We start from the raw sequence: 12,300 nt of genomic DNA, 5'->3' as shown, positions 1-12,300 counted from the left end.
CCATTTGACTAGATGTTCAGGAGTCTTATGGCTTGGGGGTTGAAGATGTTTAGAAGCTCCTTGGACCTAGATTTGGCGCTTCGGTACCGCTTGCCGTGTGGTAGCAGAGAGAACAGTCTATGACTAGGGTGGCTGGAGTCTTTGACAATTCTTAGGGCCTTCCTCTGACACAGCCTGGTTTGGAAGTCCGGGATGGCAGGAAGCTTGGCCACAGTGATGTACTGGGCCGTTCGCAGTTCCCTCTGTAGTACCTTGCGGTCGGAGGCCGCTCAGTTGCCATACCAGGAAGTGATGCAACCAGTCAGGATGCTGGATGCTCTCGATGGTGCAGCTGTAGAACCTTTTGAGGATTTGAGGACCCATGCCAAATCTGGGTCAGATAATAATAATCACAGTGGTTGTAGAGAGTGCAACAGGTCAGCACCTCAGGAGTAAATGTCAGTTGGCTTTTCATAGCCGATCATTCAGAGTTAGAGAGGGATCAATTCATTCACTTCACACAGGCAAAATACTCCAGGTATAACAGACTGACACTAGCAAACTATTGGAGGCTGAGACAGGAGGGGTCAGGAGACACTGTGGCCCCATCCGACGATACCCCCGGACAGGGCCAAACAGGCAGGGTATAACCCCACCCACTTTGCCAAAGCACAGCCCCATACCACAAGATGGATATCTTCAACCACCAGCCTGCTACCCTGAGACAAGTCCGAGTATAGCTAACAAAGATCTCCCCCAGGGCACAAACCCGAGGGGAGCGCCAACCAGCACAGGAAGATCACGTCAGTGACTCAGGTGATGCACCCCTCCTAGGGATGGCATGGAAGAGCACCAGTAAGCCAGTGACTCAGCCCCTATAATAGGGTTAGAGGCAGAGAATCCCAGTGGAGAGAGGGTAACCGGCCAGGCAGAGACAGCAAGGGCGGTTCGTCGCTCCAGTGCCTTTCCGTTCCCCTTCATACCCCTGGGCCTGACTACACTCAATCATAGGACCTACTGAAGAGATGAGTCTTCAATAAAGACTTAACGGTCGAGACCGTGTCTGCATCTCTCACATGGATGGGCAGACCATTCCATAAAAATGGAGCTCTATAGGAGAAAGCCCTGCCTCCAGCTATTTGCTTAGAAATTCTAGGGACAATTAGGAGGCCTGCGTCTTGTAACCATAGCGTACGTGTAGGTATGTACGGCAGGACCAAATCGGAAAGATGGGTAGGAGCAAGCCCATGTAATGCTTGGTAGATTAGCCCTAGTCTTAACAGGAAGCCAGTGTAGAGAGCCAAGCACTGGAGTAATATGATCGAATGTTTTGGTTCTAGTCAAGATTCTAGCAGCCGTGTTTAGCTCTAACTGAAGTTTCTTTAGTGCTTTATCCGGGTAGCCGGAAAGTAGAGCATTGCAGAAGTCTAATCTAGAAGTGACAAAAGCATGGATACATTTTTCTGCTTCATGTTTGGACAAAGTTTATGATTTTTGCAATGTTACGTAGATGGAAAAAAGCTGTCCTTGGAAATATTCTTGATATGTTCGTCAAAAGAGAGATCAGTGTCCAGAGTAACGCAGAGGTCTTTCAATTTCATTTGAGACGACTGTACATCCATCAAGAATAATTGTCAGATCCAACAGCAGATCTCTTTGTTTCTTGGGACCTAGAACTAGCATCTCTGTTTTGTCCGAGTTTAAAAGTAAAACATTTGCCGCCATCCACTTAGTTGAAGTCAGAAGTTTACATACACCTTAGCCAAATACATTCAAACTTAGTTTTTCACAATTCCTGACATTTAATCCTAGTAAAAATTCCCTGTTTTAGGTCAGTTAGGATCACCACTTTATTTTAAGAATGTGAAATGTCAGGGGTCAAACATTTCAGGTAGCCTTCCACAAGCTTCCCACAATAAATTGGGTAAATTTTTGCCCATTCCTCCTGACAGAGCTGATGTAACTGAGTCAGGTTTATAGGCCTCCTTGCTCGCACACGCTTTTTCAGTTCTGCCCACAAATTTTCTATAGGATTGAGGTCAGGGCTTTGTGATGGCCACTCCAATACCTTGACTTTGTTGTCCTTAAGCCATTTTGCCACAACTTTGGAAGTATGCTTGGGGTCATTGTCTATTTGGAAGACCCATTTGTGACCAAGCTTTAACTTCCTGTCTGATGTCTTGATGTTGCTTCAATATATCCACATAATTTTCCTCCCTCATGATGCCATTTATTTTGTGAAGTGCACCAGTCCCACCTGCAGCAAAGCACCCCCACAACATGATGCTGCCACCCCTGTACTTCACAGTTGGGATTATGTTCTTCGGCTTGCAGGCCTCCCCCTTTTTCCTCCAAACATAATGATGGTAATTATTGCCAAACAGTTCTATGATTGTTTCATCTGACCAGAGGACATTTCTCCAAAAAGTACGATCTTTGTCCCCATGTGCAGTTGCAAACCATAGTCTGGCTTTTTTATGGTGGTTTTGGAGCAGTGGCTTCTTCCTTGCTGAGCGGCCTTTCAGGTTATGCCAATATAGGACTTGTTTTACTGTGGATATAGATACTTTGTACCTGTTTCCTCCAGCATCTTCACAAGGTCCTTTGCTGTTCTGGGATTGATTTGCACTTTTTGCACCAACGTACGTTAATCTCCAGGAGACAGAACGTGTCTCCTTCCTGAGCGGTATGACGGCTGCGTGGTCCCATTGTGTTTATACTTGCGTACTATTGTTTGTACAGATGAGCGTGGTACGTTCAGGCGTTTGGGAATTGCTCCCAAGGATGAACCAGACTTGTGGAGGTCTTGGCTGATTTCTTTTGATTTTCCCATGATGTCAAGCAAAGAAGCACTGAGTTTGAAGGTAGGCCTTGAAGTATATCCACAGGTACACCTCCAATAGGCTAATTGACATCATTTGAGTCAATCAGAAGCTTCTAAAGCCATGACATCATTTTCTGGAATTCCAAGCTGTTTAATGGCACAGTCAACTTAGTGTATGTAAACTTCTGACCCACTGGAATTGTGATACAGGGAATTATAAGTGAAATAATCTGTAGGTAAACATTTGTTGAAAAAATGACTTGTGTCATGCACAAAGTAGATGTAGGAACACCGACATGTACAGTTGATTTGTCAGAAGACAAACCATTCACAGAGACAAACTGATATCTTTCCGACAGATAAGATTTAAACCAGGCCAGAACTTGTCCGTGTAGAACAATTTGGGTTTCCAATCTCTCCAAAAGAATGTGGTGATCGATAGGGTCCAGTATGCAGCTTGAAGGTTTAGAGGCCGAGATTATTTTCATCAATGTGTCAAGAGATATAGTATTAAGAAACTTGAGTGTCTCCTTTTGATCCGAGGTCCTGGCAGTGTTGTGCAGACTCAGGACAACTGCGCTTTGGATAAATACGCAGATTTAAAAAGTCCGTCATTTGCTTTCTAATGATCATTAGCTTTTCGTCAAAGAAGTTAATGAATTTATCACTGCTGAAGTGAAAGCCATCCTCTCTTGTAGAATGCTGCTTTTTAGTTCTCTTTGCGATTGTATCAAAAATAAATTTCGTATTGTTCTTATTCTTCTCAATTAAGTTGGAAAAATAGGATGATCGAGCAGCAGTGAGAGCTCTTCGATACTGCACGGTACTGTCTTTCCAGGCTTGTCAGAAGACTTCCAGTTTGGTGTAGAGCCAATTCCGTTCCAATTTTATTTAAGCTTGCTTCAGAGCTCGGGTATTTTCTGAAAACCAGGGAGCTAGTTTCTTATGACAAATGTTTTTTTGTTTTTAGGGGTGCGACTGCATCTAGGGTATTACGCAAGGTTAAATTGAGTTCCTCAGTTAGGTGGTTAACTGATTTTTGTACTCTGACATCCTTGGGTAGGAGGAGGGAGTCTGGAAGGGCATCTAGGAATCTTTTGGTTGTCCAAGAATTTATAGCATGACTTTTGATGATCCTTGTTTAGGGTCTGAGCAGATTGTTTGTTGCGATTGCAAACGTAATAAAATGGTGGTCTGATAGTCCAGGATTATGAGGGAAAAACATTAAGATCCACAATATTTATTCCACGGGACAAAACTAGGTCCAGAGTATGAATGTGGCAGTGAGTAGGTCCGGAGACATGTTGGACAAAACCCACTGAGCCGATGATGGCTCCGAAAGCCCAAAGTTCTGTGGACTTTGCCATGTGAATATTAAAGTCACCAAAAATGTGAATCTTATCTGCCATGACTACAATGTCTGATAGGAACTCAGTGAGGAACACTCTATATGGCCTAGGAGGCCTGTAAACAGTAGCTATGAGTTAGCGCTGAATCAGGATCTCTTATTGGCTCTGGACAATGCTATTGACTTCCATATAAGGCTAACTTCACGAACCGCATCAGACTGTGTTAAACTGAAACAGATGGAGAGCAATGGGAGGGTGTGGTGACTCTCTCTCCCTCCCTTTCCCCCTCTCTCTATCCCTCTGTGCTGTAGGAGCTGGGTCTGATCCGTAAGCCAGCCTCCTTTATGACCAGTATCTGTGATGAGAGGGGCCAGGAGCTCATCTACGCTGGAATGCCCATCACTGAGGTGTTCAAGTCGGAGATGGGCATGGGAGGAACCCTGGGACTGCTCTGGTTCCAGAGGAGGTACACTTCTGTCCCCCAAAACATGAAACCGGGAAACAGTCAATAATACAAATACTGCCATTGTTCACATAAAACATTAAACATACACTATCATAATTTAATTTGATTCCAATTCTGTGTCCTCCCTCCTCCTTGCCCCAAGGCTGCCCAGTTATGCTTCCAAGTTCATTGAGATGTGTCTGATGGTGACTGCTGACCATGGTCCTGCCGTCTCCGGTGCCCACAACACCATCGTGTGTGCCCGTGCTGGCAAAGACCTCATCTCTAGCCTCACCTCTGGCCTGCTCACCATCGTACGACCATAGTCGAGTCAACCTCGACATTCTTAGGCCCACTCAAACCAGCAGAGTAGCCTCTTCTGAAGACAATGCCTCTGTTTTAAATAATTAATTAATTGAGCTTTGGTAGTGTCTCTTTGAGTGTTTTATTTTTGTGTGTGTGATTTCCAGGGGGACCGGTTCGGAGGGGCCCTGGACGCTGCAGCCAAGCAGTTCAGCAAGGCGTTTGACAGCGGCATGCTGCCCATGGAGTTTGTCAATAAGATGAAGAAGGAGGGCAACCTGATCATGGGCATCGGACACCGGGTCAAGTCGGTGAGCACCGTCCCTGTGTCTCTGTTTGGATGTCATGTATCTTTCATATTTTTTACTGTGTGTGTGTGTGTGTGTGTGTGTGTCAGATCAACAACCCAGACATGCGGGTGCAGATCCTGAAGGACTTTGTGAAGAAGAACTTCCCCTCCACCCAGCTGTTGGACTACGCCATGGATGTAGAGAAGATCACCACCGCCAAGGTACTAACCCTGTCATCCTCTCCTGCACCCTGGATCACCCCACTGGGATCATCTGTTCTAAACCATGTCTTCTCCTCTCTCTGCTGCGGTTTCAGAAACCCAACCTGATCCTGAATGTGGACGGTTTCATCGGAGTAGCCTTTGTGGACCTGCTCAGGAACTGTGGTGGATTTACACGGTAAATCCTATGCTATTTAACTCCAGTCAATTACATTCTACACAATGCAACTATACTACTGTGTCTGGGTCGTCCGGCTGTCCCTTTGGTTGGCCTTCGCCTACATTCAGTGTTGCATCAACTCATCATTGCCCTCTGGTGTTTGTCTTCCCCCTCAGGGACGAGGCTGATGAGTTTGTGGAGATCGGAGCGCTGAATGGAATCTTTGTCCTGGGGCGGAGCATGGGCTTCATCGGTGAGTTGGGGGTCAGGGGTCATGACCCTGATGAGTTTGACCCTTAGAAATGGTAATGGGAAAGGGACTATGGTGTAAGGAGCGGAGGATACGCAATATGATATTGCTAAAATTGGAACCTTACCTACGTTTCTACTTCTCCCTCAGGACACTACCTGGATCAGAAGAGGCTGAAACAGGGTCTGTACCGTCACCCTTGGGACGACATCTCCTACGTTCTCCCCGAACATATGTCCATGTAACCACGGAAACCAGACCATGGACCCCCCCCCTCCCCCAGTTACCCCACCACTGTACCCTAACCTCCACCCCCACCTGTGCTGTGTTCGGTCAGCCCCAAGTGGTGGGAGAGCAACAATGAGGACTGATATTATTATAGATGTGTCTTTGCAACAGTAGTAAGGACAACCCTTTTTAAATGAATACGGTTTCAGTTTTTTTAAATCAGTTGGCTGATCAAACATGCCGCAACCCCGTTAATAATAGCAAGGCCTGCAAAACTGTGAAGCCGCTCTCAGTCTGTGTCTGCTAGAGAGATCAAGCAAGCTGCAGAGTGTGAAAAGAGGCTCATTCGTTGGTTGACCCTTAATAGTGTGGGAGTGCAGTTAATGCAATTCTCTTCCCAAGATTACCAGTAGGGATACAGATGATTGTCTTCCTATTTACTGCCAATACTACTACTACTACAACTTCTGTACTACACCTATGCCTACAGTGAAGTACGTTGATGAGACTATCATCTCTCTCCGTAAACCAAGCATGTGTCTGTGTATCACAGACTTCCTGTGTGTCGCTGTGCAGTTCTCTTTCTTATTAAGTGTGTCGGTGCCATATTTAAATCATACGCTTTCTATCAGGGGTTGAGCCGTAGTGCAATAATACTAGCTACTGCTTTACAGTTCTATAGATTATAACTTTATTTATGTATAGATGTTTTAACAGCTGAGTAAATACATGTAATAGATAGTATTAAGCATCCATTGTTTTGATGTACTGTAAATGCCCACGAAACTGTTGTGTTTAGACCGTAAGATATGCAGCTGACCGAGCACATTGGGCTGTAAATACAGTGAAAAGCTCATCCTGTGTCCTAAACAGGACGGTGTCCAGTATGGCAACGGTACCATAGAATGCAGCATTATTTATCTGAACGTCACTAGCTAGACTAGCTCCATTGTGACCGGCTATTTCTCGTAAGATGTGTCTATCTGCCTGTACTATTTGTGTTGTCATGTCAACACAATTTGTTTGATTTAAATGTGATTAGTGAACTGAACGTGCCTCTGTAGAGATGTGTTGTAATATATTTTCAGAACGTTGTGACTGAGTATATTAAAGATGACCCATTGGAACACAGCTCTGTCTGGTGTTTCCGGTGTCGCGGATCATACAATAAATGTGCTATAATTGTAATTGTTTCACTGTGTCATGCTTCATCCATCAGTTTATGAAATCATTGGTTTTAAAACGGATACATTTATGATATCATATGCAAGAACAACAGAGGATGTAGTGGCCTACTAGGAGCTATCTTCTTTTTCTCAAACAGCCAGTGCATATGAGGGTCTACTAGACGACTTTAGAGCTCATTCTTCAGACCTCAGTCCACCTGTTCTATGCTCCGGGGGTGTCATTTCTGTACATTCATGGAAAAGTGATTCTACTCACTTATGTAACGGAGCGGGACTATGTATTGACCGTGCCCTTGTATGAAACAACATCCAGCATATGAAATGAATGGAAACATCCATGTGTAGATTCCATTCAGGTCATTCAAAGACACCCACTCAGTGAAAGTGAATTGATGATACCCTGCTTCGGCAGAGAAAGCGGAGGTTGAAGAAGCACAAAAGCTTCTCCTGTCAGCCACAAGTGAGTGGGAGGGGCTTTACGTCACACGCCGAGCAGTCACGCCTTGCGTCCACTGCGCATGTCATTAATTCCGTCTGTGTTTTGAGTTTATGTATGTGTGTCTGCGTGTGTGTTCTTTCCCACACGAGTTTACTGCAATTCCGAATTCTCACAACCACCGCCAGAATGGCAGCTGCACCCCCGAACCCAGACGACTCTAGTCGGGGTAGTAGCGGTAGCAGCACGCCCAGCGTCCTTGTTGGGGACGGGGACACGGAAGAGGCCGAGGATTTCACCTCCTCCTCCCACTGCACAGAGCTGTCTCGGCGGCAGAACGAACAGAGGAAGCAGGGATTGTTCTGCGACGTGACGCTGGCCTTCAGCAGTGGAGCGGCAACCGGGAATGTTCAGAGCTGTGAGTTTTCCGCTCACCGTTCTGTACTGGCCGCGGCTACGGACTATTTCACGCCGTTGCTGGGAGGGCAGTTCTCCGAGTCGCTGTCGGGTCGGGTTGAGATGAAGGAATGGAGCGCTGAATTGGGACCGGACCCGGAGACGGTGGAGAGTGTCATTCAGTACATGTACACGGGAGAAATACGTGTTAGCACCTGCAATGTGCATGAAGTGTTAGAGCTTGCTGACAGGTTTGTTAACAATTTAATTAGTGTTCCTTTTAATGTACATAATCCATTTAATTGCCACCTGCTAGTTCTTGATTATTTGTATGTAGTTCAGTGACATAACAATGTTGTTTTGGCTTTACTGGAGGTGTCACTGAAGCATATTGGCAAGGTTAGGGTTTAGGGTCGGGACGTCCCATGGATCCCGGATAGCACTGACCATCCTGTAACCTGTCAAACCTGAATTTGAGTGTGGTGAGTTCATGGGTGTCATAAATGGCCTTGCCCATGTTTGTTTCTCATGTTCTGTTATTGATTGTGTGTGTCGCCTGCAGGTTCCTGCTGCTACACCTGAAGGAGTTCTGTGGGGAGTTCTTGAAGAAGAAGCTGAGCCTGGCCAACTGTGTGGCGGTGCACAGCCTGGCCCACATGTACACCCTGGACCAGCTGGCTCTGCGGGCCGCAGACATGATCCGACGCAATTTCCACAAGGTCATCCAGGACGAGGAGTTCTACACCCTGCCCTTCCACCTGGTGAGGGACTGGCTGTCTGACGCAGAGATCACGGTGGACGCGGAAGAGGTGCTGTTTGAGGCTGTGGTGAAGTGGGTCCAGAGGAACACAGAACAGCGGGGGAGGTACTTTGAGGAGTTGTTCCGTCTCCTCCGGCTACCCCAGATTAAGCCCACCTATCTGACGCGCGTGGTGAAGAACGAGGCACTGGTGACGGCCAACGAGGCCTGTCTCCGCCTGGTGTCCGATGCCGTGGAGGGCCACGCCATACGCTGTGAGAACCTCAAGTCAGCTGACCTGGAGTTCTGGTCGTCCTACATGGCCTCCTTCCAGCCGCGCTTCGGCCAGAACATGGACGTGATCATGGTGGTGGGCGGGGTGTCGGAGGGGGGTGACTACCTGAGTGAATGTGTGGGTTACTTCGTCTACGAGGACCGCTGGGTTAACCTGCCCCACATCCACAACCACCTGGATGGCCACGCCATCGCCACCACAGAGTCCCACATCTACGTAGCGGGATCCATGGAACCGGGCTTCGCCAAGACCGTGGAGCGCTATAACCCCAACCGCAACACCTGGGAACAGGTGAGCAACCTGACCACACGTAAACACTCCTTTGGTCTCACCTGTATCAAAGACATCCTGTATAGCATCGGTGGCCACGGCAACTTCAGCCCCGGCTTCAAGGACGTGAGCGTGTACGAACCTGAGCCGGACAAGTGGCACAACCTGGAGTCAGCGCCCAAGATCCTGCGGGACGTGAAGGCGGTGAGCGTGGAGGACCGCTACGTATACGTGACGGCGCGCACGCCGGTGGACACGGACAACGAGGACGGGCTGAAGACGGTCACCACACGTTACGACACAGAGAGCCGCCAGTGGCAGGACGTGGACTCCCTGCCGCTCATAGACAACTACTGTGTGTTCCAGATGGCCGTGGCCCCCACCAACTTCTACCACACGGCCTCGTGCTGCCCTAAGAGCTACACGGTGCGGGATGAGGCTGCCAAGCAGAAGATCAGCGCCCACATCTCAGACGAGATCCTGGAGAGCTTGCCGCCCGAGGTCACCAGCATCGAGGGCGCCGCCATCTGCCACTTCGACGAGGACGTGTTTGTGATCGGCGGCTGGAAGAACAGCGATGACGTGGACAAGCAGTACCGCAAAGAGGCCTACCGCTATTCTGCCGAAAGGAAGCGCTGGATGTTGCTGCCGCCCATGCCCCAGCCCCGCTGCCGTGCCACCGCCTGTCACGTACGAATCCCCTACCGCTTCCTGTACGGCTGCCAGCGCTACCCCATGCCCCAGAACCTGGCCCGCCAGCGGGACCGTATGCAGCAGATGCAGCAGCTACACCGGCGCACCCTCACCCTGCGCAGGCAGCTGCAGTCTCAGATCGAGTGCTGAGCTGTCGCAACCCCTGTCTGTCCATCACACCCACCCCAGTGGGGGAGCAGCCCAGTCCAGCTCCAAGCCCCAAACATCCCCTGGCAGCCATCGTCATCAACCCCCACCCATAACCTGCTGGAGCAGCGGCTCCTATGTTGCTCTCATGTTGGTTCATTTTCAAGAGAACTCTGTGCCAGATCATCAGGTTGAGATATTGGTGTTAGTAGTGACTGTGGTGTTCAAGGCTGGGAGATGTGGGAGTGATGTGACTCTGTGCTGGCCAGGTGTTTGTCTATGTGGGGAGGACAGGCTGAATGTTACAAATGTGAATAGAGTGTTGTACAGTGACCAACATCGGACTACACTACGTATGTACGTCAGGCACAGGTGACGTTTATCTTTTTATACATGCATATAGTATATAGTTGTATATGTATACTTTTATTATATATAAATATTTTGTGTCCCCCTTTTATGCTTATATGATGTAGGCAATGTGACACTTAAGTACGGCAGAATCTACTTTCCTCCAATCCAATTGTGCTTAGTGAAGTCAGTCGTTCTCTATGACATTCCACACTGACAGTCTCGCCATGCAAATATCACACACACTTACATACACACACTCTGTGCAGCTGTAGGGTCGGGACAATACCAGTATCGCGATGCTCGTTGGTGTTGTGGCAAGTGAACGTAACACGAAGCAGATTTAACTTCTTTAGGAAAACAAACATTTTAATGTTTTCATCCAGAGTCACATTTATTTTTCCACAAATATTTTACATTTTACATGGGAAAAGTATTGCGATACTGGTGTCATGCTGACCCTACCAGTCAGTTGGACCAAACCCTTACCGATGCCCGATGGCTTTGCTTTATATTAGCTTCATCTGAATGGCTCTGCTTCTTGTTATTATAGCTTTGATACAGGAGCTCAAAATGAATGGAAGGAGAATAGTCTCATTCATATTTATTATCAGATCTACTGTCCCAAGAGTGGACAACTTGTGACAGAGCCTGGACTCGAACCCAGAATCTCTAGTGGCACTGCGATGCAGTGCCTTAGACCACAGCACCACTTGGGAGGCCCCTCAAGGAAACAGTCTTAACATGGTAACATTCCATCAACCATTGCGTTGAATTATTCTTCAGTCCTCTGCTCGTCACATTCCTGTTGGTAGGAAACATTGTGTGGAAGGCCCTAGGTGGGAGTTTGTGAGGGAATGTTTCTCTTTTTAATTTTTGTCTGCATTGGTTTTATTGAGTTTAATGGCTGGAGGGTGTAGTTCTGATGGAGGACTTGATAATGTGTGTGTCTTGAGTACGGTGAGAATGCTTGGCAAAGCTGGTGAAAAGCATGCCTAGTAGTGCACTTCTACCCTTAATCAGTTAGTAATATTTATGTCCGAGTGGGTTTACCTGTTATATTTGGCCAATTTTTATTTTTGTATTTATCATTTAATCCAACTCCAGCCGATAATCTATTCTGTTCCCATGTGAGAAAATATGTACACTACAGTGATTTGCTTAGTAATCCAAAATGAATGTGATGTGAAGTGTGAGGCAGCCCTGTTGCTGTACCTCAGGGCTTATTCAGGGGTTCATCTGAGAGATCCGGCCACATTGTTTGCATGTTCTCCTCACCCTCCAAAGACAGTTGGGGGAGGTACTTCAGGGGTACTCCAGGCAGAGCAAAATTCAGTTGGTGGTACGGTCACCAAAAAAGGTTGTGAACCACTGGTATAGACTAGAGGGTATCCTTATGTTACTGAGCGGAATGATCATATCAAGGTGAATGTGTTGAGTTCAAGAGTTCATTGATTGTTATAAGCACTATCCCTGAAGCTCATTTATAACATAAAGCACTATGATTTTGAGAATGCAATGCAAGTGTATTTCCTCAGTTTTGTTTCTCTTGCATAGCATTTGAAATAATTGTATTGACATATGTTGGCAATATATATTTTGCTTTGCATGTGGCCGTCTGGCATTGTGTCAATATATTGGATGTAAAAAAAAATGCTGATGTCATCACTTGCAATTAAAATGTCCATTTTTTTTTATACGACCTTGGTTTACCATCTATCTTGTGTAAGGGGTTAT

At 47.0% G+C, this 12,300-nt stretch overlaps 2 protein-coding genes across 2 annotated transcripts; both read left to right on the top strand.

Moving 5' to 3' along the window:
• The first annotated feature begins 4,414 nt into the window (after window positions 1-4,414).
• LOC135563601 (ATP-citrate synthase-like) lies at window positions 4,415-7,237 on the top strand. Its single transcript, XM_065006449.1, has 7 exons — window positions 4,415-4,618; window positions 4,761-4,911; window positions 5,068-5,211; window positions 5,298-5,411; window positions 5,507-5,589; window positions 5,748-5,824; window positions 5,972-7,237. Exons 1-7 carry the CDS (start codon window positions 4,497-4,499, stop codon window positions 6,064-6,066), a joined length of 786 nt encoding a protein of 261 aa, XP_064862521.1. The 5' UTR covers window positions 4,415-4,496; the 3' UTR covers window positions 6,067-7,237.
• A 510-nt stretch (window positions 7,238-7,747) lies between these two features.
• Window positions 7,748-12,260, top strand: LOC115123337 (kelch-like protein 11). Its single transcript, XM_029652670.2, has 2 exons — window positions 7,748-8,319; window positions 8,631-12,260. The coding sequence occupies exons 1-2, from the start codon at window positions 7,790-7,792 to the stop codon at window positions 10,213-10,215; spliced, it is 2,115 nt and encodes a 704-aa protein (XP_029508530.1). The 5' UTR covers window positions 7,748-7,789; the 3' UTR covers window positions 10,216-12,260.
• Window positions 12,261-12,300: the final 40 nt, after the last annotated feature.

The sequence above is a fragment of the Oncorhynchus nerka genome, linkage group LG21 (assembly GCF_034236695.1).
Source record: "Oncorhynchus nerka isolate Pitt River linkage group LG21, Oner_Uvic_2.0, whole genome shotgun sequence".
In the NCBI taxonomy this organism is placed as follows: domain Eukaryota; kingdom Metazoa; phylum Chordata; class Actinopteri; order Salmoniformes; family Salmonidae; genus Oncorhynchus; species Oncorhynchus nerka.
The sequence above is the reverse complement of the archived record's forward strand: the minus strand, read 5'-3'. Positions and strand labels throughout refer to the sequence as shown.

Coding starts and splice junctions, on each gene's coding strand:
- LOC135563601 (XM_065006449.1), top strand. CDS start 4,497: ATGACCAGTATCTGTGATGAGAGGGGCCAGGAGCTCATCTACGCTGGA. Junction 4,912..5,067: donor CCTCTGGCCTGCTCACCATC/GTACGACCATAG, acceptor TGTGATTTCCAG/GGGGACCGGTTCGGAGGGGC. Junction 5,825..5,971: donor GCGGAGCATGGGCTTCATCG/GTGAGTTGGGGG, acceptor CTTCTCCCTCAG/GACACTACCTGGATCAGAAG.
- LOC115123337 (XM_029652670.2), top strand. CDS start 7,790: ATGTGTGTCTGCGTGTGTGTTCTTTCCCACACGAGTTTACTGCAATTC. Junction 8,320..8,630: donor GTGTTAGAGCTTGCTGACAG/GTTTGTTAACAA, acceptor TGTCGCCTGCAG/GTTCCTGCTGCTACACCTGA.